Below are 27,618 nucleotides of genomic sequence, written 5' to 3' on the forward strand. Positions count from 1 at the left end.
AGTACCAGAATTTTAGATAATAACATTTCTCTCTCTCTCTCTCTCTCTCTCTCTCTCTCTCTCTCTCTCTCTCTCTCTCTCTCTCTCTCTCTCTCTCTCTCTCACACACACACACACACGCACGCGCTCTCTCTCTCTCTCGTATTAAAAACGAAAAAAAAAAACATAGTAGAAGCTCAGGGGGTATTGCACATGAGATGTACTATGACATTTTTATGAAGTGCTTTCAAAGCATGTATATGGAGTTCCGCCTCTCCTTTTCTTCCGCTCTCCTAAAAGTCAGAATCACAGCGGTAGCAATGACCCCGTCACTCCTCGCCTCTGCCCTGGCCAGAGCGTTTGCGTGTGTGTGTGCGTGTGTGTGTGTGTGTGTGTGTGTGTCTGTGTGTGTGTTCATACACATCTTGAAATGATCACAACCTGAGATTGGGCAAGACGTGGTGGCTTGGCGAGCGGAGAGCGGTTGGGGGTTGCAATGTGTGCTTGAGACATTAGCGTAACCCGAATGGCTATACGATCTGTCCCCGTTTTCGCTCCAGGCAGAAGCCACGCGCTAAGGACGCCTGCTTCTGCAAAAGAACAGCGTTGGGCAGGGCCTATTCATTCTACCGCAAACAAAAGGACTTCTGGAGAAGACTTAGGTCCAGTCATTCTTAACAATTATCACAAAAATCTTACAGGACATTAAGACGCCTGGATCATTCATGGTACCAAAACTAAAAAAAGCTATTTTGTTTAACTTGGGGTTAATTTAGTATTTCTAATGTCTACGCTAATTATAACTAACAGCACTGGCTTTGTTTATTTTATTTTTGTAACCTATGCCCAACAGTCGTCGTCGAAATATGAATACTGGATGAATTTTGTTGAATATATTTATTTAGGCAGATAAGTTCTGTTATTTCTGTAACGCTACTACAGGGAGGGGGCGCCAGCCAATAACAGCTGCATGCTTGGTCCCCTGGCTACAAAGACAAGTTATCAAGCGCCTGGCGAAATGTGACGCTCGACAGGTTTTCCGCAAAATAAAACTTCACACTGATAGCTTACGTATGTTTTTTTTTTTTTTTTTTTTTTTTTTGCTATGTCCCACAGAGATAGCGACATATAGCCTACCATTCAGCGTAGTCGGCACATTGCTATTAGGCTATTACATTTTGATCACTACAATTTCTAGGTTCAAATTGACCTCTGTCATGAAAAGTGAGATTACGAGTTAAAATAACTCGAGTTTAAACACGGGCAGCAATTACACACCTCTTTGGTGTCAGCAGGCTTCCGCGAGGACTCAACCCAAGGCATCTCCCCCACACGCTCTAGTGTATGATAATTATGGCGCGCGTTCGGTGGCTATCGGAACATTTAACCTCGTGGTTACTTTTTTCGTGCGTTCTCTCTCTCTCTCTCTCTCTCTCTCGTCTCTTTTGCACTCTTTCACTCAAGGCGGGAAGAGAACCTAAATAGGCTAAACTATACAGCAGGCAGTGCCTCTGTCCCGTCTATGGAAGCAGTAGCCTACACAAATGCATCAACTGAGCAAAGTGAAAGTAATATTACTAAAACACTTGAGTTGAAATCCCGTATTAAGTTAGGCCCACGAGCACAAAACGTAAATATAAAACGTAAAAGTAAAAGTAAAAATTAGGCTATATATGTAACTTACATGATAAATATATTTCCCCAAAATCTAACTTAAAAATATACTTGTGGCAGAAAGCAGAATTCAGATAAAATAAAATAAAAAAAATTGCTCACACAACATGCATTAAGTATTGCTAAAAGTAAAAATTAATCTAAGGTTTTCTCTTATTTCAATCACACCTGAAATATGCAAACATGAGGTCAGCAAAGTAACTAGGCGTTGGGCAAATATAATGGAGTCAAAGTACAATTCATAATTTTGCAGTAGAATAAAACTAATATAAATACTCAGAAGTGTGGAAGTATAGCAATCATATTCAGTTACTTCTGTTAACTGAGAACTGGTAAAGCAAAATAAACCCAATGTGTAGTTTTCATCTCTCTCTCTCTCTCTCTCTCTCTCTCTCCCTCTCTCTTGCTCTCCCTCTACTAATGTCTCTGTACGGGAGACTGTAGACGACAGTGGCCAACATAAGAAGAGCTCTTCATGACCTTTGACCTCCCATTAGTGAGGGTACAAGGTGAAGGGAGGGTTGGGTTACATACACTTAAAAGAAAAAAAAAAGTAAAAAGTTCACTGTCCTTAATGGGTTAGAGGAGTTTTGGGATTTTTGAAAATGTATGTATTTATTTGGTTTTGTTTTTCATGGTGAACTTCTCTTCCAGCACTGCTGCTGAGTGCAGTGAGTGTTGAGGTGTGGCTCACTCTCTCTCTCTCTCTCTCTCTCTCTCTCTCTCTCTCTCTCTCTCTCTCTCTCTCTCTCTTTCGATCTCTTTCAATCTCTCTCGAATTTTCCATTTTTGAATATAATTCGTTCTCTCTCTCCTTCACACACAGACACCGCCCCCCCCCACACACACACTCCTCCTCCCCCCTTTCTGATATCTCCCCACGTTACCTGATACCTAATAAACGGTCAATCTATTGCCCATGGCAAAGGGGTCACCTGTGCTGCTTCTGGACAGGTGACAATACCCCTGTCACCCCCTTCCAGCCCTCTTTCACTCTCTCTCTCTCTCTCTCTCTCTCTCTCTCTCTCTCTCTCTCTTTCGATCTCTTTCACTCTCTCTTTCTCTCACACTCAGTTTCAGCCTCATAGCTGTAACCATACAGTAACTCTACCCATGTCTTTTGCTGGCTGCGGTTTGGTGCGTTGCCAAGCTGTCTCTGTGTAAGACAACCACAACAGTAGGAGGTGTGGGGAAATATTCTCCTTCATCCTGAACTCTGAAATCCAATGCAGAGTGTCCATGAGCAAATCTGTTGCACCCTTTGAACTTTAGTGTAAATCTGAGAGTAACGGATGGCTGGATCAGATTGGCTGGGTTATGGCAGGTCACAGCTCCTGAACTCCTGTCTGCTGACAAGTGTGCAAGGGAAGATGGGCATTGGACGGACATGTTGATATGCTTTAGTAATGTTGATTGTGTGGTAAAGCGTCTTCTTGGGTTCCTTCGTGTATTAGATCATAGTAAATTACATAGAGAGAGAGAGAGAGAGAGAGAGAGAGAGAGAGAGAGATTGATCACTGGTTTGACTTGTGTTTTATAGATCTGCACCTCTCGGATCAGTGATTCAGGGGCTGATAGATGCTCACCGCTGATTATTGATCGAATAGACCAGAAAGGGCTAAAAGAACCATCATGAAGCATGACTCCAAACGCATCCCAGCTGCATAGCGTGTGTGTGGAGTTGTAGGGTGGGCATCTTCCCCCGTTGCGGTCTGTTTCCCTTGTGGATCACCAGACCCCTGCTGGTTAGCCCCTCACTGTCTCCCTCTGACCCCCCACCCCTCCTAAGACCTAGCCAGACCCCCCATCAGCATTCTCTCTGTGGCAGGGCCTCCAGAAATCGCCCCCAATGTTTATTTGAATTAAGGGGGCTGAGACGAGCAGGTCGTTAACGAGCTCCAGACTACCAGGCATGTGCAAACGATCACCGCTGATTTTCCAGCATGCTGGCATGGCCTTGCAGGATCAGCCTTGCCCTCCCCTCATCACTCGGCTACTTAAGCCTTCTTATTCACATGTTTCCTGTCCAGAGGAATTTTTAACGTTCACCGTAGACATAGCACAGGAACAGCCACATCAGCCAGAAAGGACTGACCTGGAGAATGGGGGGTGGGGGGTGGGGGGTGGGGGTATTTCTTCAGTATTTTTCAAGAAAGAGTCCACCAGACTTTTGAGGGGTAATAGAAGGAACATAAAGGCAGAGGCAGGAATACTTCCTTTTGTATAAATATAAATATTTAATGAAAGAAAATACATTCACTTAATGTCAAAATTTTAAACTTTTGTTCAGGATAAATGCATACTCAAAAGCAAACAGTGAAGTGAATGCACCTATGCCTCACTATCACTATGACTGCACTCTTGACAAGCTGTTTCCAACATATCAATGTTTATTGCTGAAGTCACGTTTGAACATTTTTTGCTGTTGGTGGTAAGATGAGGGCTTTGAATGTGTCAAAAGGAAAGTTGCAGATGAGTGTGTGTGTGTGTGTGTGTGTGTGTGTGTGTGTGTGTATGCACGCGCGCGTGTGTGTGTGTGTGTGTGCGGAGTTCAGGTCTGATTCTGTAAACTGCACTGTAATACTGTCCACTATCACCAAGAAGAACCAAGAAGTGACAGCACGCTCACCTTCCAGTCCAAGAGTCCTGCTCACAAGACTCAGTGAAGATGTCAGACCTTTTAATCCTGTCTTGTATACACACACAGGCACACATTCTACTTGGCTTCATACAGATACACTACTTACACTTGAGGTGCTAATGATTTGTACACATCAGCTGTACCAGTTATTTGAATTGAAATGCAGTATAAATACATTGCACACATCAAATCTTTTCCATATTGTTCTTTACATGGATTTTTTTTTGGTAAAAAAGGGTGAGTGTTGAATGAAAATAAAGCATATAGAAAATAGTGCGTGTTTGTAACAAGGCTGCTATGTGAGCAAAAGGTTCCTGTCAGCAGCCACTAAGCTGCTTTCTGCTGTCACCGTTTAAAGATGGCATTACATACGCCAGTGAAGATGTCCACAGAGAGGTCGCCTCACTTCACACAGGAGTGTAATGCAGATTAGTGGTAAGTCAGTCAAGCGCAAATTATAAATGCAATAACTCCAGCAACATGATGTTCTATTAGTGATTACATTTACAATTATATTAGTTAACTAATGATGTATGTACACTGACCTTTGTAGCACACTTATGGCATTGTGTGTGTGTGTGTGTGTGTGTGTGTGTGTGTGTGTGTGTGTGTGTGTGTGTGTGTGTGTGTGCGTGTGTGTGTGTGTGTGTGTGTGTGTGCATGGGTGTGTGTATGGTTGCATGATTACGTAGGTGATGACCTTTATGTTTTGACCCAGATAACTGAGCAGGACTGGTCACCATGGAGGTCACATGACCAGCTCCCACCTGTCGCCTCTGCTCAACAGGAAACAGCAGGTGATAACCATAAAATACTTACATCCAGACACTAATACACACACACACACACACACACACACACACACACACACACAAACACACAAAAGAATCCACACACACACACACACACACACACACACACACACACACACACACACTCCTAAAACACATGCACACTTTCTCTTGAAGATTGCCATTAAATCCTCATTTTACAACATACCAGTTCCCATTTTTGCATGCTTGGAAGTGCAGAATTTAGAACCAAACCTTTTCTGTACATTAACAAACATGTAAATAAACATAATTTAGCACATAATGCTTAAACAAGCCATTCAAAAACTAAAAAACTGAGACAAATCAAAATGATGTCCCATAATCTCTTAAAGTCTAAAACACACATCATTTGATCGGAAGCCTGGACACAGTTCAGAGTTTTGTCATGTCCTCGTCCATGCGGACAGACTGCAGTTTCACCAGGTCTTTTTCCTCCACTTGTACACATAGCCCTGTCATTACCTCCCTCATTCCAGACCTCACCTTCCTCTCCTCTGACCCAGCACACAGGAAGTCCCTGTTTTGGCCTGGGGTCACATGGGGGTTGTGACCCCTGACCTCCGGCGCTATCGTTTGGCCAAGAAGGGATGCGCTGATGGCGAGAGTTGTGTACGTCGGCACGGTGGTGGCCAGTGACGCGGGCGTGTTGGGGAGCGAGCCATTTTCAGGGTGTGAGGGTTTGTGAGCGTAGCCAGGGTGCGGGACCTGACTTGGATGAAGTGCGGGGTGGCAAGAGTAATCCACCTCGCTTGCACGCTGTCTTGCCACCTCCAGGGACTCCTGCTTGATGGGAGTCAGTGTGGGAATGTTGTCCAGGCTGTAGTGCACCATACTGGGCTGCAGAGGGGCCAGGCTCACCTGGTCCTGGTCTGAGCACAGGGAGTCTGCAGTGCAGGAGCTAACGGCTACGCTAACCAGCGCAGTGGGAACTGGAGGAGAGGAGAGGAGTGAGGGATGAGAAGGGAGAAGGGATGGAGGATGGAGGAGAAAGAGAAATGGGGGCAAAGACAACAACCAATGTGCACATCAGTGAACATTTCTTTTTGTTTCAAACAGGTAAGCCTCAGAGCGCTTCTCTAGGCTAGACTTGCAGATACACACTGTATAAAGACAATAAAGGTAAACAGAATTCACAGAATTGATGACTTTATCTTATTTCTTACATTCTTCTCACCTTGTATTGCAGGTGAGGAAGATGATGACAACTTAAGGTGAGGAAGGCAAAGAGGACTGCTAAGCACCGAGGTCTCATCCTCCCTTCCGCTTGCCCCAGACACCAGGCGGTAACTTCCTGCCTGAAGCTTCTCTGAGGAAGGGGCTGAGTTGTAGGCCATGCCTGAGGTCGAGGCACCGTTCTGGGTCACTGAGCCTGAATTTAGTCCCTCAGCTTTCCCATCTGGCCCTTTTTGTATGAAATCACTCACTTCACCTCCACTGATCAGGACCCCTGGACCAGGCCTGTAATCCTGTGGTTGGAGTCCGAGGCTCAGTCCGTTGAAGAGGATGTTTCCTGGGGAGGGTAGGTAGGTAGAGGTGCCATTGTGGAAGGTGGTTGATGGTGGACACGACCTGTTGGCGGAGAGCTCCAAGCTCCCATTGAACGTGAGGTGTGTAGAGGAGCCTGGGTTTTTACTCTCACCAACTGCCTGGATAACTTCTGTCTCCAGAGATCCAGAGGAGAGCGGCTGAGACCCCTGAGTCAGTGTCCCATGTGCAGGACTTGATAGTGGGCATGGAGACAGATCCTCATGACCCTTGCTGCTCTCATCTTCAGTACTGTGGTTGCCGTCTGACTCACTGGGTGTATGAGAGTGCAAGAATGTCAACAGGAATTCTAACTGACAGCCTTACAGCATTCTGATTGAAGGAGAAAATTTGTATGAATTTTTATATTTAAAAGGTTGGTTAAATTTGGTTTTAATTCCAAACATAAAATCATAAACATATATATTTTTTTTCCTTTAACGGATAAGAATGATGCCCGCATTGAGGCATGAGACAGGTTTGGGGTGGAGGAATCCCATCGTTCCATACTCCATACAGAGCTAATTATAACCTTCATTTTGTCCACGATAATCACAAACAGACCATATAAACGTAGCCTCCCTTCACTGAACAGACATACAAACGGATTCGGCAACCATTTGGCGCAATAAATTGTGCTGTGCGCAAGTTACCGCTCGCAGCAGGACACCACAAATGGCCAGGTTTATTTGACCTGTCTTTCTGTCGGACGAGTACGTTGTTGCTTTGAAGAGCGCAAGAAAACAAAACGAAAGAAAACATTACTCACAAACACAGCTCAACTTTTAATAGTTTTAATAGAAATATAAGAAAATATATTTTCAGTTATTTAAATATTAATGTTCAAATATTTTAGCAAATATCGAACGAATATAGGCCTATAAAAATGTCAACTTTACTTTCATTAGTATAAATATAGTCCACAAAATGAAATGGTCTGATGGTAACATCAGTTAGTTCCTCTGATTAAAAAAAAGGGTTCATCGGCAAAGTGCTTTTAAGCAACGCTTCTCATCAGCTGTATTTGTAAAAAAGTGTGTGTGTGTGTGTGTGTGTGTGTGTGTGTGTGTGTGTGTAGGGGGTGGGGGGGGGGAAAGAAAGACAGAGAGAGGTCACCTCCGCCAGGTGCACCTGAGCTTTGTTCACAAAAGCAAAAAGATTTAAATAAGTCAATGCTGTCTCTTCAAACAATGTAAGAAGCGGTCGTTCAAAAATGCAGTGCTGAAAAATAGGTTATTTATATCCCGCTCGCTCGCTCGCTCGCTCGCTCGCTCTTGCTCTCTCTCGCTCTCTCTCTCTCTCTCTCTCTCTCTCTATCTCTCTCTCTCTCTCTCTCTCTCTCTCTCACACACACACACACACACACACACACACACACACACACACACACACACACACACTCGCGCGCGCACAAAACACGCACCCGCATACACAGACACACGCACAGGTTAGTGTGAACTTTCTAAAGATACAGAATCGAATACATCTTTTTCTGTGCTGAACTCAAACTGTTTTGTTGTGACAGTATAAGATATGAGTCCTGAAATGTACACAAATCCACCCTTTTAATTCTCATTGCCGGCTGCGCGTGGGGCCGCGCGGCTTCTGTTTGTATACACTCAATGCACACACGAAAGACAAGCTACTTGCTACTTAGCCGGAGCTTCATATTTCAAAACACAGTGGCACGACCTCGCACCTCAGTATTTGCCATTAAATTAACTTGCCAATTATTCACGATGTCATTACATAGTATGCATGATCGATGCGTTCATTCAGCACGAACATATACTCAAAAAGCCGTCGGGTATTCTCGGAACGTAATCGATCACGAGGAATTTCCACTTATTTATGGTAACAAAAGTTAGGACCACAACAATGACTACAACTGTTTTTCCCAGTTCATGTGACATTGTGCATGGCCAAAATTTGCGAACCTGTTAAGTTTGTTTCGTAAAGACGGGCAAGGTCTGACAGCCTCGTTAAACCTGTGAAAACTTTAGACCAGTCCTTACCTTTTCGATTGCGCCTCGGACGGATTTCTGTCTCTCTGTCGCCGGTTTTTGAACCAGTTGCTGACCTGAGTCAGGGACAGTCCGGTTATTTTAGCCAAATTTCTCTTCTCGGCCGGGGACGGATACCGGTTCTGCCTGTACATGTCCTTCAGCGCGTTCCTGGAACGCTCCTTAAAGCAGTAGACGGTTTCCTCGCCGTCCCAGATGGTCCGAGGCAGGGGATACTTCCTTCGCAAGCGGTACTTATCCACGGCGCCCAGTGGTCTGCCTCGAGCCTTCTCAGCCTCTGTATACCGAGCTTTGTACCAAAGGTCCTGGAGGGCGGAATGGAATGCTGGATTGAAGTTGTGGTTCTCCAGTATGCTGTAGAGCTCCTGGTAGCGCGACTGGTGGAACGCGACCGTTGCCTGCGCTCTGAGGATGCTTTCGTTACCGCGCAGTAAGTCGCTCTGCGGGAGAGACCACAGGAACCGGGCCAGCCGCTCCACGTTGCCTCCCTGCTGCAGCGCCTCGCAGACGCACGCAACTTGCTCCGGGGAAAAAGCCAGCGAGTTGGCGGCAACAGTCGCACTTGCGGTAAAGTCAGTGCGAGCCGAGGCGGAGTCCACGGCGGTAACATCACGCTCCACTGGGGACAACTGCTGCCGCCCCACGAGCATCTCCACGGTCCCCGAGGTGGTCAGAGGCAGTAGGCGAATGCGCGCAGGACCTCCAGCGGACGACTCGTAGCAGTTCGACTGGATCACATTTTCAATATTAGCGTCACTCGCGGCTTCACAGGAAGACATCGTTTATTTCTTCACCCAAAGAACTCCATCAGTTAGTCACTCCGCCTCGTTTGGGCTTAGCTGATCATGTTACTCGCTTACCATGCGACTGATATCGGGTGTCTCTCCAACTGTAAGTGGATAGTTCTCGTCTTTCGTTCCAGCCCGAGTTTTACTCCGAGGGATAGCGTGGCAAACAGGGGGCACAGAGGCTCTTTCGGAGAGACACGATTGGCTAACGAGTGATCCGGAGAGGAGGGACCACTCCATTTCAAAGGAAAGTGTTTGTCACGCGCCACCGTAGCTCACCTGCAGAAGGTGAGCGTGCGTGAGAAAAGGCGAGCGGAACTGCCTTTGTGTGCGCTGTTAAGCTTTTTGTTTGCACTCAGCTTCAAGGGGGAAGAAATGTTCATATACTCTACCCGCCAAGTAAAAGGTTCGTGACAGCGCAAAACACAGAATCAATATGCTTTTATATTTCCTGACTCATTAACAAAGCATATGGTCCATTAAATTCCGTATTTTTATACGAGTTTACTTAAACGAAAACAAACACACAAATACAATGTTTTATAGTATAGCTTTCGTATATTACTTGTATGGTGAAAGACTGCATAAGGTGTTATTCTGCTCATGGTAGTATCCTATTATACATAAGTGCTGAAGGCTTCTATATCTAGTAGGATAGTTTTATTTAGTTTGAAGTGAGTTACCTTAAGTGATTTTTATAATTACAACGATAAGTCCCATTTGGTGGGAGGAAATACCATGAAGTTAAAAAGAAGTCAAGAAGGAATGTTAATAGTCAATACTTTAAAAGGCCGTCAAAACGCGAGTAGGAACGACAGCCATTAAAGATACTTCACCCTCAGGAAGAGACTAGGTGTTACACCAATGTAGCCCGAACTGCTTCTGACCGCCACACAAATGATTAGTTTGGCTAAATGACTAGCGCAAGATAAAGAACACTTAACATTTTGTGGACAGTTTCGGTATAATCAATCATGGACGATCAGGGATGCCCAAGATGCAAAACAACAAAATACAGAAACCCATCCCTGAAGCTGATGGTGAATGTCTGCGGTCATACTCTGTGAGTAAAGGAGTAGTGATTGTTGTGACTAGTTAGCTAGCTAGCTAGCTAGCTAGCAATTTGGTTTAAGTAGCTAAAACATTGTAATGGTCGAAGGTGTGTTTGAAACGCTGGTAAAATGAACAGTAGCCGTACATGTTTGACTTTTTTTATACATATACGCCATCTTATTTTACGTATTATCTGTCTAAACAAGTTCTTCGTACAGACAAACTACGCTCTTGTAGCTCGCTTTGTAGAGCAGATGGAGTTGGTGCTAGTAATATCATTGCTTGCTAGCTGAGTCGCTGTAGATAAGAACGTCTGCCAAATGCGGTAAATGTTAAAGTCGTTTCGGACTGTAGTGCTGTTTTATTAATCTGTCAGAAGACTAGAATAGGGAATAGAAGACATGGTATAACTGAAAGCGATTCAGTTTGTAGCTTCAGTTTTTATTAACTTTACTTATTAGGTTTGTTAGATCTGCGATTTACATACATACACACGCATGCATATATATATATAAATGCGTTCATTTGTCATTTATTTGGACCAAAGCAGAAAATTATACATTGTTGCATTTTTGTCCTGGTTCGCTTAGCGTTCACACTGACATTTACAATCGAACCAAAAGACGTGAACTAAAGTAATCCAGCTCGAACAGCGTTTATGTCGTATCCTTTGCGACAATAGCTACGACAATGGCAATTTAACTAGAACAATGTTCTAGGCTGGGCTAAATGCGCAAGTGTCATTGTAGTGCTATTTTTACCATTTAAAAACTGCCAAAATGCACTAAGCAGGCAAAACAGCACGAGGAATTCCTACGCTGCAGGTATCAAACTACATGCTGCAAGAAGACGACACAGCGTATCTCCCTCTTTAATGTACTGTTGACGCAGTTTCCTCATTTTTATGTGACACTGCTCGTTCCTTTTGTACCCACATTGCTTTAAACTGGAAGCGGACCGATACCGGTCTCACTCTGCTTATTTGGTGTGCAACAGAGTTCGAAAGGCAGCGTTCTCTTTTGCTGTGACGAACCGTACTAACGAAGTAAACGCACCAGACTTCATTGGAATCGAACCAAAGCCACAAAGCCTGAACACACGCTTAGAGGTTATTTATAAAGGTTGTTACAACATTTGCATTCCATGTTTAAATGAACATTAATGAGCACTAGCTACACAGTGCACTTACCACGTTTTATTAGGTGCTTTTATCCAGACACTTTAAACTGAGCTGCACTGTGTACATACAGCTACTACTTAGGCTGTGACTCCTTTTGCTGGGACCTTTTCTGTTTTTTTGTGCAGAGGCTGACTATGGGTGAGGTTTAGTTACACTAATTTCACCTTTGAACCTGCACCAGACTGCTTCTCCTGGACATAGGAGCTTTATGATATCAAATATGTTGCAATGGTATTGTAATATGCCTGGAAACTGTGTTGAGACACACTGGTGAGAGCTCTTAATGCGTCATTTCTGCAATATTTTGGTTTGTAATAATTTGTAAATAGATCATGAAAATTTTGACTGATTTAGCATTTATGGAGGACTGATTTGTTTGACTTTTAGGAGTACTTTTTTATTTATTTATTTATTTTTACATATCTGTCACAACTGGATTGGAGAGGTCACTAATAATTAACCAATGATAAGCTGCGTGGCTTTAGTGTACTTGCATGCGGCCTGCTTGTTTGCACACAACACTGGCCACACATCAGTGCCTTTAGACTTGACTGGCCCTCTGCAACCATAAATTGAACCTTTTTTTGCAAATAACAATCATAAATGGCTCTACAGGTGGAGCTGCTTGTCCTGGGGAAATATGTGTGTACGGTGTATGGGTTAGAGTTTGGTTCGGGACTCAGATGCTGCTGTCCTCTGTGTCCTCGCCATTGCCCTTGGCCCTGGAGAGGACGATGTGGTTTCTGCTGAATGGGGGAAGTGTGCCGTCCTGTAGGAGTGCTGACGGGGAGAGCGGACAGGAGAGAGAGAGAGAGGGAGAGGGAGGGATGTTGCAGGCTGTTGGCGCCTGGTTGGATTCGGGCCAGCTTTGCCTTTTTTAGCCTGTACTCCAGTCTGTATATCTGCCTGAAAAGCCCCGCTGACCCGGTGTACCCACCAAGCCAGACGCGGTGCAGGCTACGGTGACGGGTCATCTCTTCAGCCGTGGACTGGTGTGGAGGAGAAGGGTTGCACTCTGTTTCATCTGTTAACACAGTCAGTTAATGTGAGATTTAAAATTATGAATTTATTTTTAGTCAGACAATTATGGATTATGAAAATTGAGGGTGTAAAAAATTGTGTGTCTGTCCACTAGGAGGATGTTCAGTCGGTTTTTGTGCATGCGTGTATAAAACACAAAGAGAGAGTTTGTAACAGCATTCTCTATTGTAGGACAGGTGCTGCTTTAGACTGGAACAGCTCTGTGTGAGTATCTTGAGTGTGCAAGTGAGAGAAAAGGAGAGAAAGTGAGTCAATGACAGTGGTACTCCTGACAGTTACCAGGTAAACATCCAATGGGATCGCATTGTGTGTGTATGTACTTCAGACATTTAGAGAAAGAACTTGGGTTTGCAGTGTGTGTATGTGTAAGGCAAAGTTAGATGGAGTGAGTTGTGTTTGCTGAGTAAGACCATAGTAACCTCTCAATGCATCATGCTGACACATACAGATGGCGAGAGAGAGAGAGAGGGAGACAGAGAAAGAGAGTGAGAGCTCATAGGGGGTCATAACTGCTTACCACCTCAGAGCACTGCTGCTTCAGTAACTTCACCACTACAAGATTACTAGGCTGCCTTAAAGCTTTTCCACACATACCTGCAGCAGATATGGTGTTTCTCCTTAATGCACTTGGGTTTGCTGAGACAGATACAGACAAAGACAGTGCAGCCATACTGAAGAGCAGCCACAAAACAAGGAAGACCCGATTCCACTGAATCCATCACCCGTACTAACCATTCATCACTCCTGCTACTGCCCACTCCTCTTACCTTACCTATTCCACCCCTTCCCCTCTAGCTACTCAACAACATCTCCTTCTTGCCCTCCCAGACTTACTTTACCAAAATCTAACACAGGCACTCGTGCTGATTTCTACGGCAGTGATAAACAGAGGTGGGCAGAGTAGCCCAAAATGTACTCAAGGTAAAGAACTTTAAAGTACTTTAAAATAATAATTACTAAGGCAGAAGTAAAATTAGTCAATTAAATAATTACTCAAGGACAAATAAGATCCTCATAGTTCTTTTTACACTGAATTAAAGTCTGTTTTAAAGATGTTTCTTTCAGGCATGGTTTTTAAGTGACATTTGCAATAATTACATATTACTTATTCAAAAATAAGGCTGTTATTACACATAAAAATATGTACAGGCTTGTACAGGTGTATGGAGTTTGCAAATATTTGGCCTCAGAAACATGATTCTTCAGTGTCTGGCAAATCTGTCAAAAAAGAGGGGCTTCACTTTTCTGGGTGCCGATTTTCCATAGGCCTACTATGCATAATATTGTGTGAGTGTAATTGGTTCTAAACTATTTGGTAGACAGCAGTTTGGTAGATCATTTCTGCTAAATGCCATCCATGTAGATGTAAAAACCTGAAAACATATTTTGATTCAGTTTGCAATAAAATACATATACAGCTGTTTTTCTTTTCTCTGGGTCTGTCCGCCTTAGTTTGTCTTATGTTTAAGCTGAGGTTTTTAATATTGGCTAAATATTGTACATATAACATAAGCCACAAGCATCAGATTGAACTTGATCACTTTGTGATTAGTACAATCTGTGGGAATATTCTGAGTTCTTGCCAAAGGTATCTTACTAGACATTTTACTGTTCATTATATTTACCTTGCAGTTAGGTGAACAATTGGTCAGACCGGCTAGCTAGCTAGATATTGTACATTGCCTAGCTAACAACTGCGCCTGCATGTGGTCGAAATAAATATCAATATATAAAATCAATAACAAACCTTGATTTTTATAATTTTGAAACCTTTATAATCTCTATAAGCCTCAAAATGGGGCATGCATTGCTGCACGGCATGAGTTCATTTCAGTTGCTTTTTCTGATGCTTGCAGTTTAGCTATGTAGGTAGCTAGCCATTTCCCCCCAGAATCTCATTGATATTGGACCACACTTTAGTTTAATATTAATAAAGCACATTAAGAGAGAGAGAGCACCGATTTCATACACATATGTGATCTTTAAAGAAAGGTATATAGTAATACTCTGAAATTCGTGGGGGTTACGTTCCTAGACCCCCCACGAATTTTGGACGGACAACTAACAAAGGCCTATAAAGACCTATCTTCATATGTTAAACCCTAAATATGTCCCCAAAACACTTCAAGTTCATTTAAAAATTGATGTTATAATTTACATCACCCTTTAAAATTGTACAGGTAAAAGTAGATGATTCTTCTGGCTCTACTACAGGAGCCGTATCTTCTGGTGGGGTTTCTTTCTGGCTTTTTTTGGCCCTTGTGAGGAACATTATCAGAAGTTGCTGTCATTCTTTCTTCAGGATGTCTAGGAGACTTTTATATGGCTGGAGCAGCTTTTCAAAGCCATTGTTAAATTTTAATGCTTGAATCATGTGAGGATCCCATGACTCAACCATTGTTTGCACATTCCTTGCTGTCCTCAAGATCTCGGACAAACGTTCCAATGCCAGGCCCTGTTCTTCTTCTGCCTGTGTCTCCAATTCTGTTTCCACATCCTCTCCGCTGGCAGACTTCGTCAACTCCTCCAGATCGGCATCGATGAGGGTATTTACTTCTTCCTCGGTAATGTCATCAGAACCTTCGCCACAAAGTAATTTAGCCAGTTTCAATTGCTTTGTCGACAGACGCATGCTAAATTTCGTCAGGGGAGAAGCCCTTGTAATCCTGCACACAATTTGGCCAAAGCTTCTTCCAGCATGCATTGAGTGTTTATTTTTTCATCTCCTTGAGGGCATTTTGTTTGACAGACAGGCACGTTGAGATGGTAAATTCACGCCAGTACTCCTTTAGCGTGAAGTTCTCGTCTGCATCCATTGCACTCACAAGACGTTGAAGTGAGATCTTCGTGTACAGGGCCTTAAACGCTTGGATCATGCCTTGTTCCATAGGTTGGATGAGGGAGATGGTGTTGGGAGGCAGACGAGAACTTCACTATTTGAACACCCTCAGAATACATGTCGGCATGGTGCCCGCCAGCATTGTCCATAAGCAGCAACACCTTGAACTCCATACCCAAGCCGAGAAGGTGTTCCTTTACTTGAGGGACAAAGCACTGCTGGAACCAGTGCGAAACCAAGGTTTTCATTATCCAGGTCTTAGGATTATGCATCCAGAACACAGGCAGCAAGTTTTTGTTCTTGTTCTTGAGGGCCATAGTGTTTGCTGATTTATAAATAAGGCCTGGCTTTAGCATGTGACCAGCAGCGTTGCCACACAGTGTTTTTTCCTGCAGTCATTGATCCACAATGCCAAAGTTGATTCCATCCTAACAGTGTATTTATTCCTAACTTTTAACGGAAACTTGATGAAATGGCTTCGTTCTTCTGGATGTACTGCACCGTACTTTCATTGATGCTGTAATGGCGGGCTGCAGCGGTGAAGTTCTTCTTTTTACGAAGCATATCCAACAATTCCACCTTCGGCCTCTTAACTTCCTTGCCAGAAGCCTTGGAAGGTGCAGGGCGTTTGGGAGGCATCTTGGGGTTTGCAGAAAATGTAAATAAAATACACAAACATGCTACATGATTCACTTGACACAATGAACGAGGTCGTGAGATGCGATAAACTGCGAATTTTAAGTGTGAGATTCCAAAGAAAAAATACGCGAATTCATGAAGCCGCAGATTCAGAAGCGCAAATTTTTGGGGTATTACTGTTTATTGTGAGCTGCTTTTCATTAATGTCATTTGAGTCCCATGTGGGTCTCAAAAAATATGCCTGTTCTTTGTATATTATGTCCATCTACTGTCCAGTTGTCTAACTTGCTGAAGCAAAGGGGTGGCACTCTGTGGTCATCTAGTGGTAGTGTAGTGGTTAAGGTACTTGACTTGTTATCAGAAGGTTGCTGGTTTAAGTCCCACCAGTGCCAAGTTGCTGTTGTTGGGCCCCTGAGAAAGGCCCTTAACCCACAATTGCTCAAGTTGTACTCAGTCATTAATTGTAAGTTGCTTTGGATAAAACCGACCCTTCCACACTTGACAGGTTGTGGTGAAACATACAAAATGTAAAAATCTAATTTAAAGTTTAATGGGAGGAACGTTAACGAATATAATGAAGTAAAAGTACATTTTTGACCTCACATATGTGCTTGAGTAAGAGTATAAAATACTTTTTAAAACAACTCTTAAAAGTACAATATGTTGAAAAAGGTACTTAAGTAAATGTAACAGAGTAAATGCAGCGTACTACTACCCACCTCTGGTGAAAACCTACATACAGTACCCCGACGCACCAACTGCTAGGAAGAAACATCAACAAGTAGTATGTTTGCATGACTTGAATGAGAAATATTCTAAACATGTGGTGAGTTTCCTAAACAAGAAAATCAATTAAATTCTCAATTCCAACACCGGAGGGCCCATATTATAGTTTTCTTTGAATTTACATTTTTCTTTGATGTCGACGTGTGTTTGCATAGATTTATGTCCCAAAACAGTCATAATTCATTTTTACACAACCATTTTCCAACCTCTCTCTAATCGTAGAATTGAATAGGTTGTGTGAGGGGAAATTCCGTTTTCTATAATAAGGGGCTCATCTACAAAAGCCATAAATCAACATTCAGGATTTTGAAGGAATTCAGCACATAATTACACTGGAACCTCCAAACTAATTGCAATATTAGAAACATATCTGCACACTACTGAAAATGCACAAATAAGAACCACTATTTTACAATGAAACAGACCTACAGTAGATAACAGAAACAGACAACCGAACAGAACCACCTCAGAACCCTCACCACAGCGAATCAATTGATAAAAACTCATAGGAGGTTTCCTTGCTTCTCTTGGCTTACTGAACCCCCCCACACCACCAGCCTCTTCAAAGTATATCTGGCAGCACCCGTCACTCAGTTATGCAGCTCGAAAGATACGCTGCCGTAACTGCCTGAGGAACCTCATGCACACCCGCCACCCTACAACCAGCCAGAAAATCGATTGTTACTACTAGAAAAAAAATTTTTCACCTCATATTATGTTATAGATTGGATATTTTTGTGGAATACCTGTAATTGACAGGGTATTTATTTTCAATTAGTTGTTGGAACATTCAAAGTTTATTCTCATCATTTGGTTTAAAATGATACAATCCTGACTTTGTGAATAGTGTGTGTATATATAAGGCATTTTATAATCTTGCAAGAAACTTGTAAAAATCAAAATCTTTTGTTTGAATACTTACCTAGAACTACAAAACATAGTTTTGCCCTTATCAAAGCTGGTAGAAATTCTGGTGGTGTGGTAAAAAATGTGGTAAATGTGTTATAAAATCATTTCTCATCCTCTATCCAGAAAGGTAAAAGCCATTTATGGATCAAAATAAACAAACTTATTAGAAAATTACAATGATATTTATTTATGTGCATTTTGTATTTCTCCCAAATTGCTCTTATTTCTTAAGGTACCTTTTAAAATGTTCAGAATATGGCATATATTCTGCTGTATGGTGATCCAAATTCCAGAATTGGAAGAGAACATGATTTTGTTAACTTGGAAGAAATTGTCCAAATGCATATGAAAATATCAATATGGTCTACAGTCACTGTTTCAACGGACAACTAGTGAGTAGAAGCAAATGCCACCATTACATAAAATTAAAAAAAAACCTCTTATCCAAAGAGAAGACTGGCTTTAAAAACACAGAAGTCATTGGCAAAAGGATTAAAAGTCGATTTTTGTGAACTTGAACATGAAAGGCAACAGTCTGACCAAACAAACCAATAGTCGATGAACCTAGCCAGCACAGAGGCTTTCCTAGATAAACCAATGGGTGCAACTATTAACTGAATTAAGCATTCATTTTGTGGAGGTATGAGTTGGCAAGCTTGGCCTTGCTGGCAGGTTTGTTAGGAAGCTGTTTTTGTGTTTGATGTGCGTTTGATACTCTGGTCTACCTGGCTGTGGAGTTTGAAACTGCTGCATTGGATGAAATATAATGCAGTCCGTGAAATTGCAAGTTGATGCTTTTGTGAAGCTGTGAACTGCTGATTCTTTGCATTTGATCTAGTGGGATGCTAAAAGATAAGGCATGAAATGTCTGACGTCAATATACATTTAAACCATGAAAATGATGCAGCTCGTGGGAATGAAAAGGAGAACATTAAACACGGCACTCACTGCCAAAGGTATGGTTTTATATATTGAATACTGTCATACAGCACAAATTAAAATGTACCAAAATGCATGGAGGAACTCGATAAGCCCATGGAATCAATTTGAAATTGTTTTACTAACTTATGTTTTTGATTTGCTAAAAAGACATTTGGTGAAGCTGAAACAGTGTATGAATCTCTAATTGAATTGTCACTTCCTCCTGGTGAAATTTAAATGCACAGAGAAGGATTTCAAACCAAAATAAATATGTACAATAACTTCCCTGCAAAAGTGAAAAATGGCTTGCTGATTTTGGGTATAATGTGCAGTGCACTACACAAGACATTTACATTCACTTTTTGGTATTAGCAATGGTCTTATCCAGAGAGAATTACAAAAGTGCTTTGACATTTACTCATAAAATGTATCTTGGTCAGTACAGTAGGTTAGAGTTCAAGATACCATTGAATTATGTCCAGTAGGCTACGAGCAGCTTCAGATGGTGATGCCAGGGAGTTCTCGAAGGAAACTGTGAGGTCATGGTAAGGGTTGGGAGTTCCTGGCATGTACAGAAGCTCAGTTTTACTGGGGTTGAGCTTCAAGTGGTGGGTCTGTCATCCATGATGCAATTTCAATCGAGCATTCTGAGATATGCCTGGATTCTGTTTACCTTAGATTCTGTTAAATTCAAGGCGTCTTGTGTGAACAAGAATGGTAAAAAGTTCCAATTATTAGATGCTCAAAGTATAGCCGACTATATTCAACCAGAGGACAGCGTTTCACAGTCTGGGTCTAAAAGATACCGCTGAACTAGAATACTGTTGAAATACAGAGATCGATGCCGATACCTAGAAGTGTGAAACAAGTATAATCTCTATATCAGATAACGATAAGTGCAATAACAAATAGTATCAAACTATACACATTAGAGTTTTGGTTATCCAACAGGTGCAGGATCAATGGTCATTCTAAATATTCCACAAATAGATAAGTCTTCATTCTGGGTTTGAAGACTGCAAAGGACTCTGCTGTCTGGACAGCCAGTGGAAGTTCATTCCACCATCTGGGAGACCGGACAGAGAATAGTCTTGATGCTTGTCTTCCATGAGACTTGGAGACACAGTGTTTCAAACTGAGCTGTGGTAGAATCGAAGTACTTGAGGAACGGATTGGGCTTTGACCATTGTCTTCATGTATAGTTTTACTCTCCAGCAGTGGAATGACGTGTGAACTTCGGGAGATTGAAGACTAGTCATGCTTCTGCATTCTGGATAAGTTGTAGAGATCTAATGACCCGTAGAGGAACACCAGCAAATAGCAAGTTGCAGTAGTCTAGCATTGAGATGACAAGAGACCGCACAAGCACCTGGGTAGCTTCCTGTGAAAGAAAGGGCCAAATCCTTTGTATTTTATTAATGAGAAATCTGCAAGATTGGGTCAGATTTGAAACGTTGAGAAGGACAACTGGTTGTCCAAACTTATGCCCAGCAGGCTATAAGCAGCTTCAGATGGTGATACCAGGGAGTTCTCGAAGGAAACTGTCAGGTCGTGTTAAGGGTTGGGAGTTCCTGGGATGTAGAGCTTTGTTTTACTAGGGTTGAGCTTCTAGTCATCCATGATGAAATGGCAGTCAAGCATGCTGAGATATGCATGGATTCTGTTTGCCTTAGATTTTGTTAAATTCAAGGTTTCTTGTATGAACAAGACAATGGTAGAAAGTTCCAAGTTACTTAAAGCTGAGGCTTTAAAACCGCTCTTAAGGTGCACGTTGCTACCGTAAAGAGGAAATACTTAATTGAAACCCATGAAGAGCAACTAGTCTTGGAAACAAATGGTTGCCACAACGGCAAAAAATCAGTATACTTGAAAATGGAGCAACAAATTATGGTTCAAGGATATCAGATCATATACAGAAATGGCAGAGAGTAAAACCATGACCAAGTCACAAACTTAATTGATAAATCCTGATGCAATGGTCTGTGTACCTAATGCAATGGACAATATACATAATGTTGTTGATAAATATGTTGCAAACACCAATAGCTTGTCCAAAGGAAAACATGCATATTTTAAAAGAACATTTGTGAAATTAAATGAAAATTGCTTTAGCATACATGGACAAAGCACTGAACTAGAACTCATGTTTAAGAGAAGCCTTGAAGGTTTTTTTCTTTTTCTTCAGAGGATACTGTAATATCTCAGATTTTCCATCAAATCTGAGGAAGATTATTAAGCTTCCCAGAATCAGCCTCCATGTCTAGAGAAGTTTATATCATGATCAATTCAGCTGCAATAAAAGATGTCTCCATGACATTGTCTTGATTTGCCTTTTAGAAAAGTGGATTCTGTCATGCCATTCACTTGCAGAACAATGACTTTCAAATCCTGAAAGGAACTTTTGGAAAAAGTGAGTTGCTTCATAATGACTTTGTGTTTGTTCTTACTATTGTGGTTGAGCAAGGATATACACAGCAAGTTCCTCCTGGGCAACTGGGTCTGGTACATTCTGGTACACCCTGCTGTTTATCCAAAAAAGGCAAGTTGTTATTGACTGTGGAGCTGTATACAAAGGAAAATCCCCAAATCATGCATGGTCCAGAGCTCACAGGTTCTCTTGTTAGAATCCTCACTATGCTAAGATTGGAACTAGTAGTGTTTATGGCTATCATTCAGGCTAAGTACCATCAAGTCAAGGTCTCAGAGTGACATGTTGGCTATGCTTTTTCTGTGGTGGCCGTAAAGTGATGAGATAATTTTCAATAGAATGTAGAATGACTATTCATCTGTTCGGTGAAGTGTTGTCACTACGTTGTGTAAAGTTTGCACTAAGAAGAACTGCTGATGATATGTTGTCTTTCCAGCAATTGCTGTTAAAACAATGAAGAACAATTTCTATGTAGAAGACCGTGTCAAGCCTGTCTCATCAGAAAACAAAGCAGTACAGATGTACAATCTGACTGGCTTGTTCAAAAGGAGAGGATTTTATGTCTAAATGGTCAAGCAACAATCGATCTGTTTCCATGGAGAATATAGCATAGGAATTGAACAAATGGACCTGAGCAAAGATAACCTTCCTATTGAAAGTGCACTTGATTTGCAGTGGTGTGCTGAGGAGCACACACCACTGTTCAAAGCCAGTATGCAGGACCAATCACAAACGTGAAGGGGAATTTTATCAATAAGTTCACTGTTGATCTACTAGGACATTTTACACTGTCAACTAAGCTTATTTTGCAAGGACTTTGCTGGATAAGGTATAGGAGTGCCCAGGATATTAATCAGAAATGGCTGGTAGATCTTAAGATAACTTCTAAGTTGAATTGTTCCATCAAGCCTGCTGATTTTGGAAAGCCAATCAAATCACAGCCGCATACTTTATTTAATGCCAGTTAGGAAGGTTATGGCCCTGCAACATTTTGAACAGACACTGCAATAGTTATAAAATAAATTATGTAAATAATGAGAGAGAGTTTCCAGAGTTTCACCTTATTGTGAAAAAAAAGACAATTTCTGTTGCGTGGATGTTGAGATTTAAAGAAAGAAGAAAGAAGAAAGAAATTCAAACTACCATGGAAAACAATAACAAAGTAATGATGAACAGGAAAGAATGATGTAATATTTCAAGACATCACTTAATGGTAAGGAAATGCTGTCCAGGGGATGTGATAAGAGCAGGAAAGGTAGTTCATGCAACAACACATTTCGCAAGGAGATGGCATGCTTGAGAACACGTGCTAAGGATTTTGGTAAAGAAAACAAACTATATAAATTGGATCCAGTATTAGTTGATGGACTTTTTTGATGGAGTGGGTAGATGTCTTGCTCAGCTTTGCCAGAGGAAGCAAAACATCCAGTCAACACTTCTGTCATAACATAATCATCAAGGATTGGCCCATTCTGGAAGAATGTTAAGGCATGTAAGAAACAATTACTGGATAACACCTGCAAATGCACCTGCTAAGAAAATATCAGACTGGCATATGTAGATGTCAAAGAAGAAATGTAATTGACCAACAAATGGCAGCTCTGCCAAAAGAAAGACTCCTTCCAGATAATCCAGCCTTCACTCATATGGGGAATGGATTATTTTGGACCCTTTTGAAGTTTTCACTTGACACGCAGTTGTACATCTCGAAGTTGGATATGCTATGTACAGTTTCCTGTATAAATGCTATATGGTGATTAACAAGTGACAAGATCAGGTAAATATACTAATTTTAAAGGAATAGAAAAAAGACTGAATTAAGCTCTGTACATGATGAACCAGAAAGATTCAGAATTTGTTACAAGATGGCGTAACCTGGAACTTCATGATGGTGGTGTCTGGTAAATAAGGCAGGTGATAAGTTGAGAACAAAGCTGAGAACTTGTAAGTGCTTAATGATGAAGGACTGCAAACTGTTTTCTTTGAAGCAGTCTTAAATGATGGGCTAATCACAGCTGCTTCAGACTATCCAAATGATTTAAGGCCTCTTAGACAAACTCACATTTTGTTAGGAAGGAAAGGCAATCTTGCTTCCTGGACCTTTTGACCTGGGAAGTGTGAGGCAATGTAAAATGGGCACAATATATTGCTAATTTGTTATGGAAAAAAATGGCTCGGTGAATCCTCGCCACTAATGTAACAGACAGAAATCCAAGGAACATTGTCATTGTTTCCGATGTTACAGCTTTAAGAGGATCATGGCTTATGGGATGGGTTTTAGAAGCTAAACCTGATTTGAAGAGATTTGGTGTGCACTATCAAGCTAAAAACAACAACATGCTGGAAAGACCTGTTGTAAAGGTCTGTCTGTTGCTAGAAGCAACCCACTAAGAACACATAAATATGGACTTAAATTGCACAAATAGTACACATGGACTTTCATAAAAGAAAACACAAAGTAATTTGCACTCACATTTTGTATGTCAAAAAGTATGTAAAAAATTCAGCAGGAACGTTCGAACATTCATGGTTGCTCAGCCTTTGGATTAAATTCGTGAAAGAGCCTCTGGTCATTTCTTCGGTGCATAAGATGATGATCTATGGCGTTCCAGTGGTGTTCAAGGCAACTAGTGAGTAGATGTGTAGTCCACCATTACACACATCCCTCAGTTATGTGAAGGACTATGTACAGTTATGTGCAAAATAATATCAGTCTAACATCACTAATGTATTTAATTACTGATTTTGGCAGAAAAGATAATACAACATGGGGAAAAAAATTAATGACTAGGTGTAGCGGAGTAATGGCCAACCAACAGAATCAAGTCATGACATGCAGGCTGCTAATTGGGTGTAATTGACTCATTTAACGAAAGGGGCTTGTTCAAATTAATAACAGTGTGGAGTTCAATTAGTGAGGTCATTTATTCTATGAAGAAACAGGTGTCAATTATGGCCCTTATTTAAAGAAAGAGGGCAGCAAATGTCATACCTGCTGGTTTTAGCCCGTGCTCAGTGAGTAAAATGGGTTGTTCCAGACATTGTACCAAAGGAGAAAGAACTTTGATCAAGAAGTTGATTGGAGAGGGGGAAACATAAAGAAGTGCAGAAAATAATTGGCTGCTCAGCTAAAATGATCTCAAATGCTTTAAAATGACAAACCCGAAAGACGTGGTAGGAAAAGAAATACTACCATCTGCGTCGATCATAGAATCACAAGAAAAGCTCCAGGGAAATCAAAGAAGATCTTCAGTTATCTGTGAGTACTGCAACAAATCAGAAGACCCCTACGTGAAGCAAAACTATTTGCAAGAAACCCTCGTAAAGTACCATTCCTGAAAAAAAAAAGATGTTGAAAAGGTTACAATTTGCCAAAGAACATATTGACTGGCCTAAAGAGAAGTGGCGCAATGGACAGATTAGAGCAAGATTGTTCTTGTTGGGTCTAATGGCCACAGACAGTTTGTGAGACGATCCATAAACACTGAATTCGAGCCACAGTACACTGAAGACTGTAAAACATGGAGGTGCAAGCATAATCGTTTGGGGATGTTTCTCATACTTTGGAGTCAGACCCATTTATCGCATACCGGGCACCATGGACCAGTTAGAATATATCAAAATACTGGAAAAGGTCATGTTACTTTATGCTGAAGAAGAAATGTTGCCTTATGCTGAAGAAGAAATGGGTGTTTCAGCAGGACAATGACCCTAAACACACCAGCAAGCGGGCAACATCCTGGTTCTGGATCAACAAAATTGATGTTATGAAGTGGTCAGCCCGAACCCCAGACCTCAGTCTGATTGAGAATTTGTGGAGTGACATCAAAAATGCTGTTTTTGATGCAAAACCCAAGAATGCAGAAGAGCTGTGGAATGTATTCCAGTCAGCTTGGGCTGGAATATCTGTTTGCAGGTGTAAGATGTTAGTTGACTCCATGCCACACAGATGTAAAGCAGTTATCAGAAATAAAGGTTATACAACTGAATATTAGCTTAGTGATCAACAGAAAAGCTAAATCTGTAAACAACTTTCAGTTTATACTGTAAATATTTGAGTTTGTATATGAAAATTAAGACGTGGCTATTTTTTTAACAGCCCATTATTCTTTTTTTTTTTCCTTCATTTTCAGTTTAAAAATTGATATTTCATTCATGTTTTCATTTGGAATTGAATGTGTAGTGATCCCAGTCACTTTGTGTATATGGAAATAAATGCTATTATGAGGACTGAGCTTTTTCTCAGTTGTTTTAAACACACTGCTATTATTTTGCACCTAACTGTACATTGTAGGTCTGTGCATTATGTAAAGGAATAGGTATATACATTATGTAAAGAACTAGGTCTGTACATTGTAGGTCTGTACATTATGTAAAGGAATAGGTATATACATTGTAGGTCTGTACATTATATAAAGGACTAAGTCTGTATATTGTAGGTCTGTACATTATGTAAAGGAATAGGTATATACATTGTGTAGAGGACTAGATCTGTACATTGTAGGTCTGTACATTGTAAACAGCAGAACAAGAGGAGACTCCCTGGGCAGACTCGCCTACTACTGGGATACAGGGTGATGTAAACCTGAACCTATTAATGCATTTGTAGTCTAACCATAAATTCGCCTATCAGATCACAGCAAAATGGTCCGGTACCTTAAAAGTCAGTAGCAGAGAAAGACGAACAAGACCAAACAACATACATATACCCACTTCTAAAAGGTTACGAATGGCTAAAACAAAGCATCACAGATTACATAACAGCATTAGAATCTGACAATATACAAAAAAGATATAAATTGATATTGAAACAAAAACATCAAAATAACAAATAGCAGAAACCTTGCAACAGAAGACCTAAACAGTTTTTTGCCAACTGACAAAACAGTGACAATTAAACATAATATTAAGCAAATAAATAAATAAATTAATTAATGAAAAGGGAAAAATAAATAGTTTGATAATGTTTAACAGTCAAGAAAGTATTACAAAAACTGTCCCAACAGGAAACATAGAAACACAATGACCAACAAAGATAACAAAAATACCACCACGCACTACAACAATCTAAAAATGAATTGCTAAAATAACCTGTATAGGAAGAATATATAAAGCAAAATGGAAAAATCAATCAAGAAATTCTTTTGGGATTTTGGGAAGAAAATCACAGTCACCCAAATTAAAAACAGCAAAACCTGAAAAATAAATTGGATGAAGAACTTTATAAAAATACAAAATAATATACTTGAAATTCAGATCAGAGCACAATCAGAACTTTTCAAATTAGAATAATAAAATAATTAGTGTTGTATGGACTACCCTGTTAGCATTCAAAAATGAAAGGAAAAACATAAAGCCCTTTTAAAAAAGTGTAACTGACAACCTACAATGAAATATTTTAAACATAGCAAACAAAATTCACAATTGGCCAGCTGTTTAACCTAATGACACAAAGTGAACTTCCCTGTGAGCTGGAACAGAGGTCTCATTACCCCAGTATATAACAATAGTGACCCAAGTAACTACAGAGATATCTTGTGTAAATAGCAATCTAGACAAGCTCTTCTGTAGAATTCTGACTACTAGTATATTAATGTAGTAGTGAATTGAACATAATGCCCTATGAAACAGTAAGATTGGAGTCTTAAAAAAAACTGATTAAAAATGACCAAACAGTGTACAGGTTTAGTGCACACAACCTGGAGACAGAAAAAGTGTCGTAAACATTGGAAGCCTGGAGAAGAATGCATGTGCAGTCACTACAGCTCTGGAGAAACAGAAACATAGCAGCACTTGGTCTGTTCATGCCTCAAATAAATACATCTGAGACAAGACTTTTAAAACTCATTTAAGTAATACATTCTATCTTTTCAAGAGAAATTATAACCAAAGATGTGTTACATCTGTGTTTAGGAGAGATAGTTGTTAGTTTTTTCTGTTAAAGTATCAGCACAACGTTCTATAACTGACACACTCTTAGAGAAAACAATCAACCTGTCTTAAACCAATCTCACGTGTGTTTGTGTGAGTGTGTGTGTGTGTGTGTGTGTGTGTGTGTGTGTGTGTAATATTTCATTATATTTACGTGCATGAATGTGTGTGTGTGTGTGTGTAAGACTGCAATATGCGTGCATGTATGGTTTTCTATATTTTCCACCTTTTTTCTTACTTCACAGTTTTATCACGTTTAATGCTATGGTCTCTGTTAATCGCATTGGCAATCACTGGTAATTACAACTCATGTTAATAAAGCAATTTGATTCTGAATTGAACAGAACTGACAGGGAGGGAGAAGGACAAGAGACAGATGAGAGAAAAGGTAACAGATACTGCAGGTCTGCTGATGAGGAGGGAAAACC

The 27,618-nt window shown here is 41.0% G+C and overlaps 2 protein-coding genes across 3 annotated transcripts in view; one reads left to right on the forward strand and one right to left on the reverse strand.

Annotated features, from left to right (window-relative positions):
- Positions 1-3,889: 3,889 nt before the first annotated feature.
- On the reverse strand, positions 3,890-9,665 carry six4a (SIX homeobox 4a). The gene is made up of 3 exons (XM_027008197.2): positions 8,667-9,665; positions 6,302-6,924; positions 3,890-6,056 (listed from the first exon to the last, which is right to left on the reverse strand). The coding sequence occupies exons 1-3, from the start codon at positions 9,452-9,454 to the stop codon at positions 5,500-5,502; spliced, it is 1,968 nt and encodes a 655-aa protein (XP_026863998.1). The 5' UTR covers positions 9,455-9,665; the 3' UTR covers positions 3,890-5,499.
- A 120-nt stretch (positions 9,666-9,785) lies between these two features.
- Positions 9,786-27,618, forward strand: part of mnat1 (MNAT1 component of CDK activating kinase) — a 33,129-nt gene continuing 15,296 nt past the window's right edge. The window contains exon 1 of one of the 2 annotated variants that reach the window (XM_027008204.2): positions 9,786-9,869. Coding sequence is in view for 1 of the 2 variants with exons in the window: in XM_027008203.2 (XP_026864004.1) it covers positions 10,438-10,526 (89 nt within the window). In the remaining variant the exon portion in view is untranslated. Of the gene's footprint in view, positions 9,870-10,328; positions 10,527-27,618 lie in introns of those variants that run through there. The other variant, XM_027008203.2, reaches the window with a different exon arrangement.

Source organism: Electrophorus electricus, chromosome 11, assembly GCF_013358815.1.
Source record: "Electrophorus electricus isolate fEleEle1 chromosome 11, fEleEle1.pri, whole genome shotgun sequence".
NCBI classification, from domain to species: Eukaryota; Metazoa; Chordata; class Actinopteri; order Gymnotiformes; family Gymnotidae; genus Electrophorus; species Electrophorus electricus.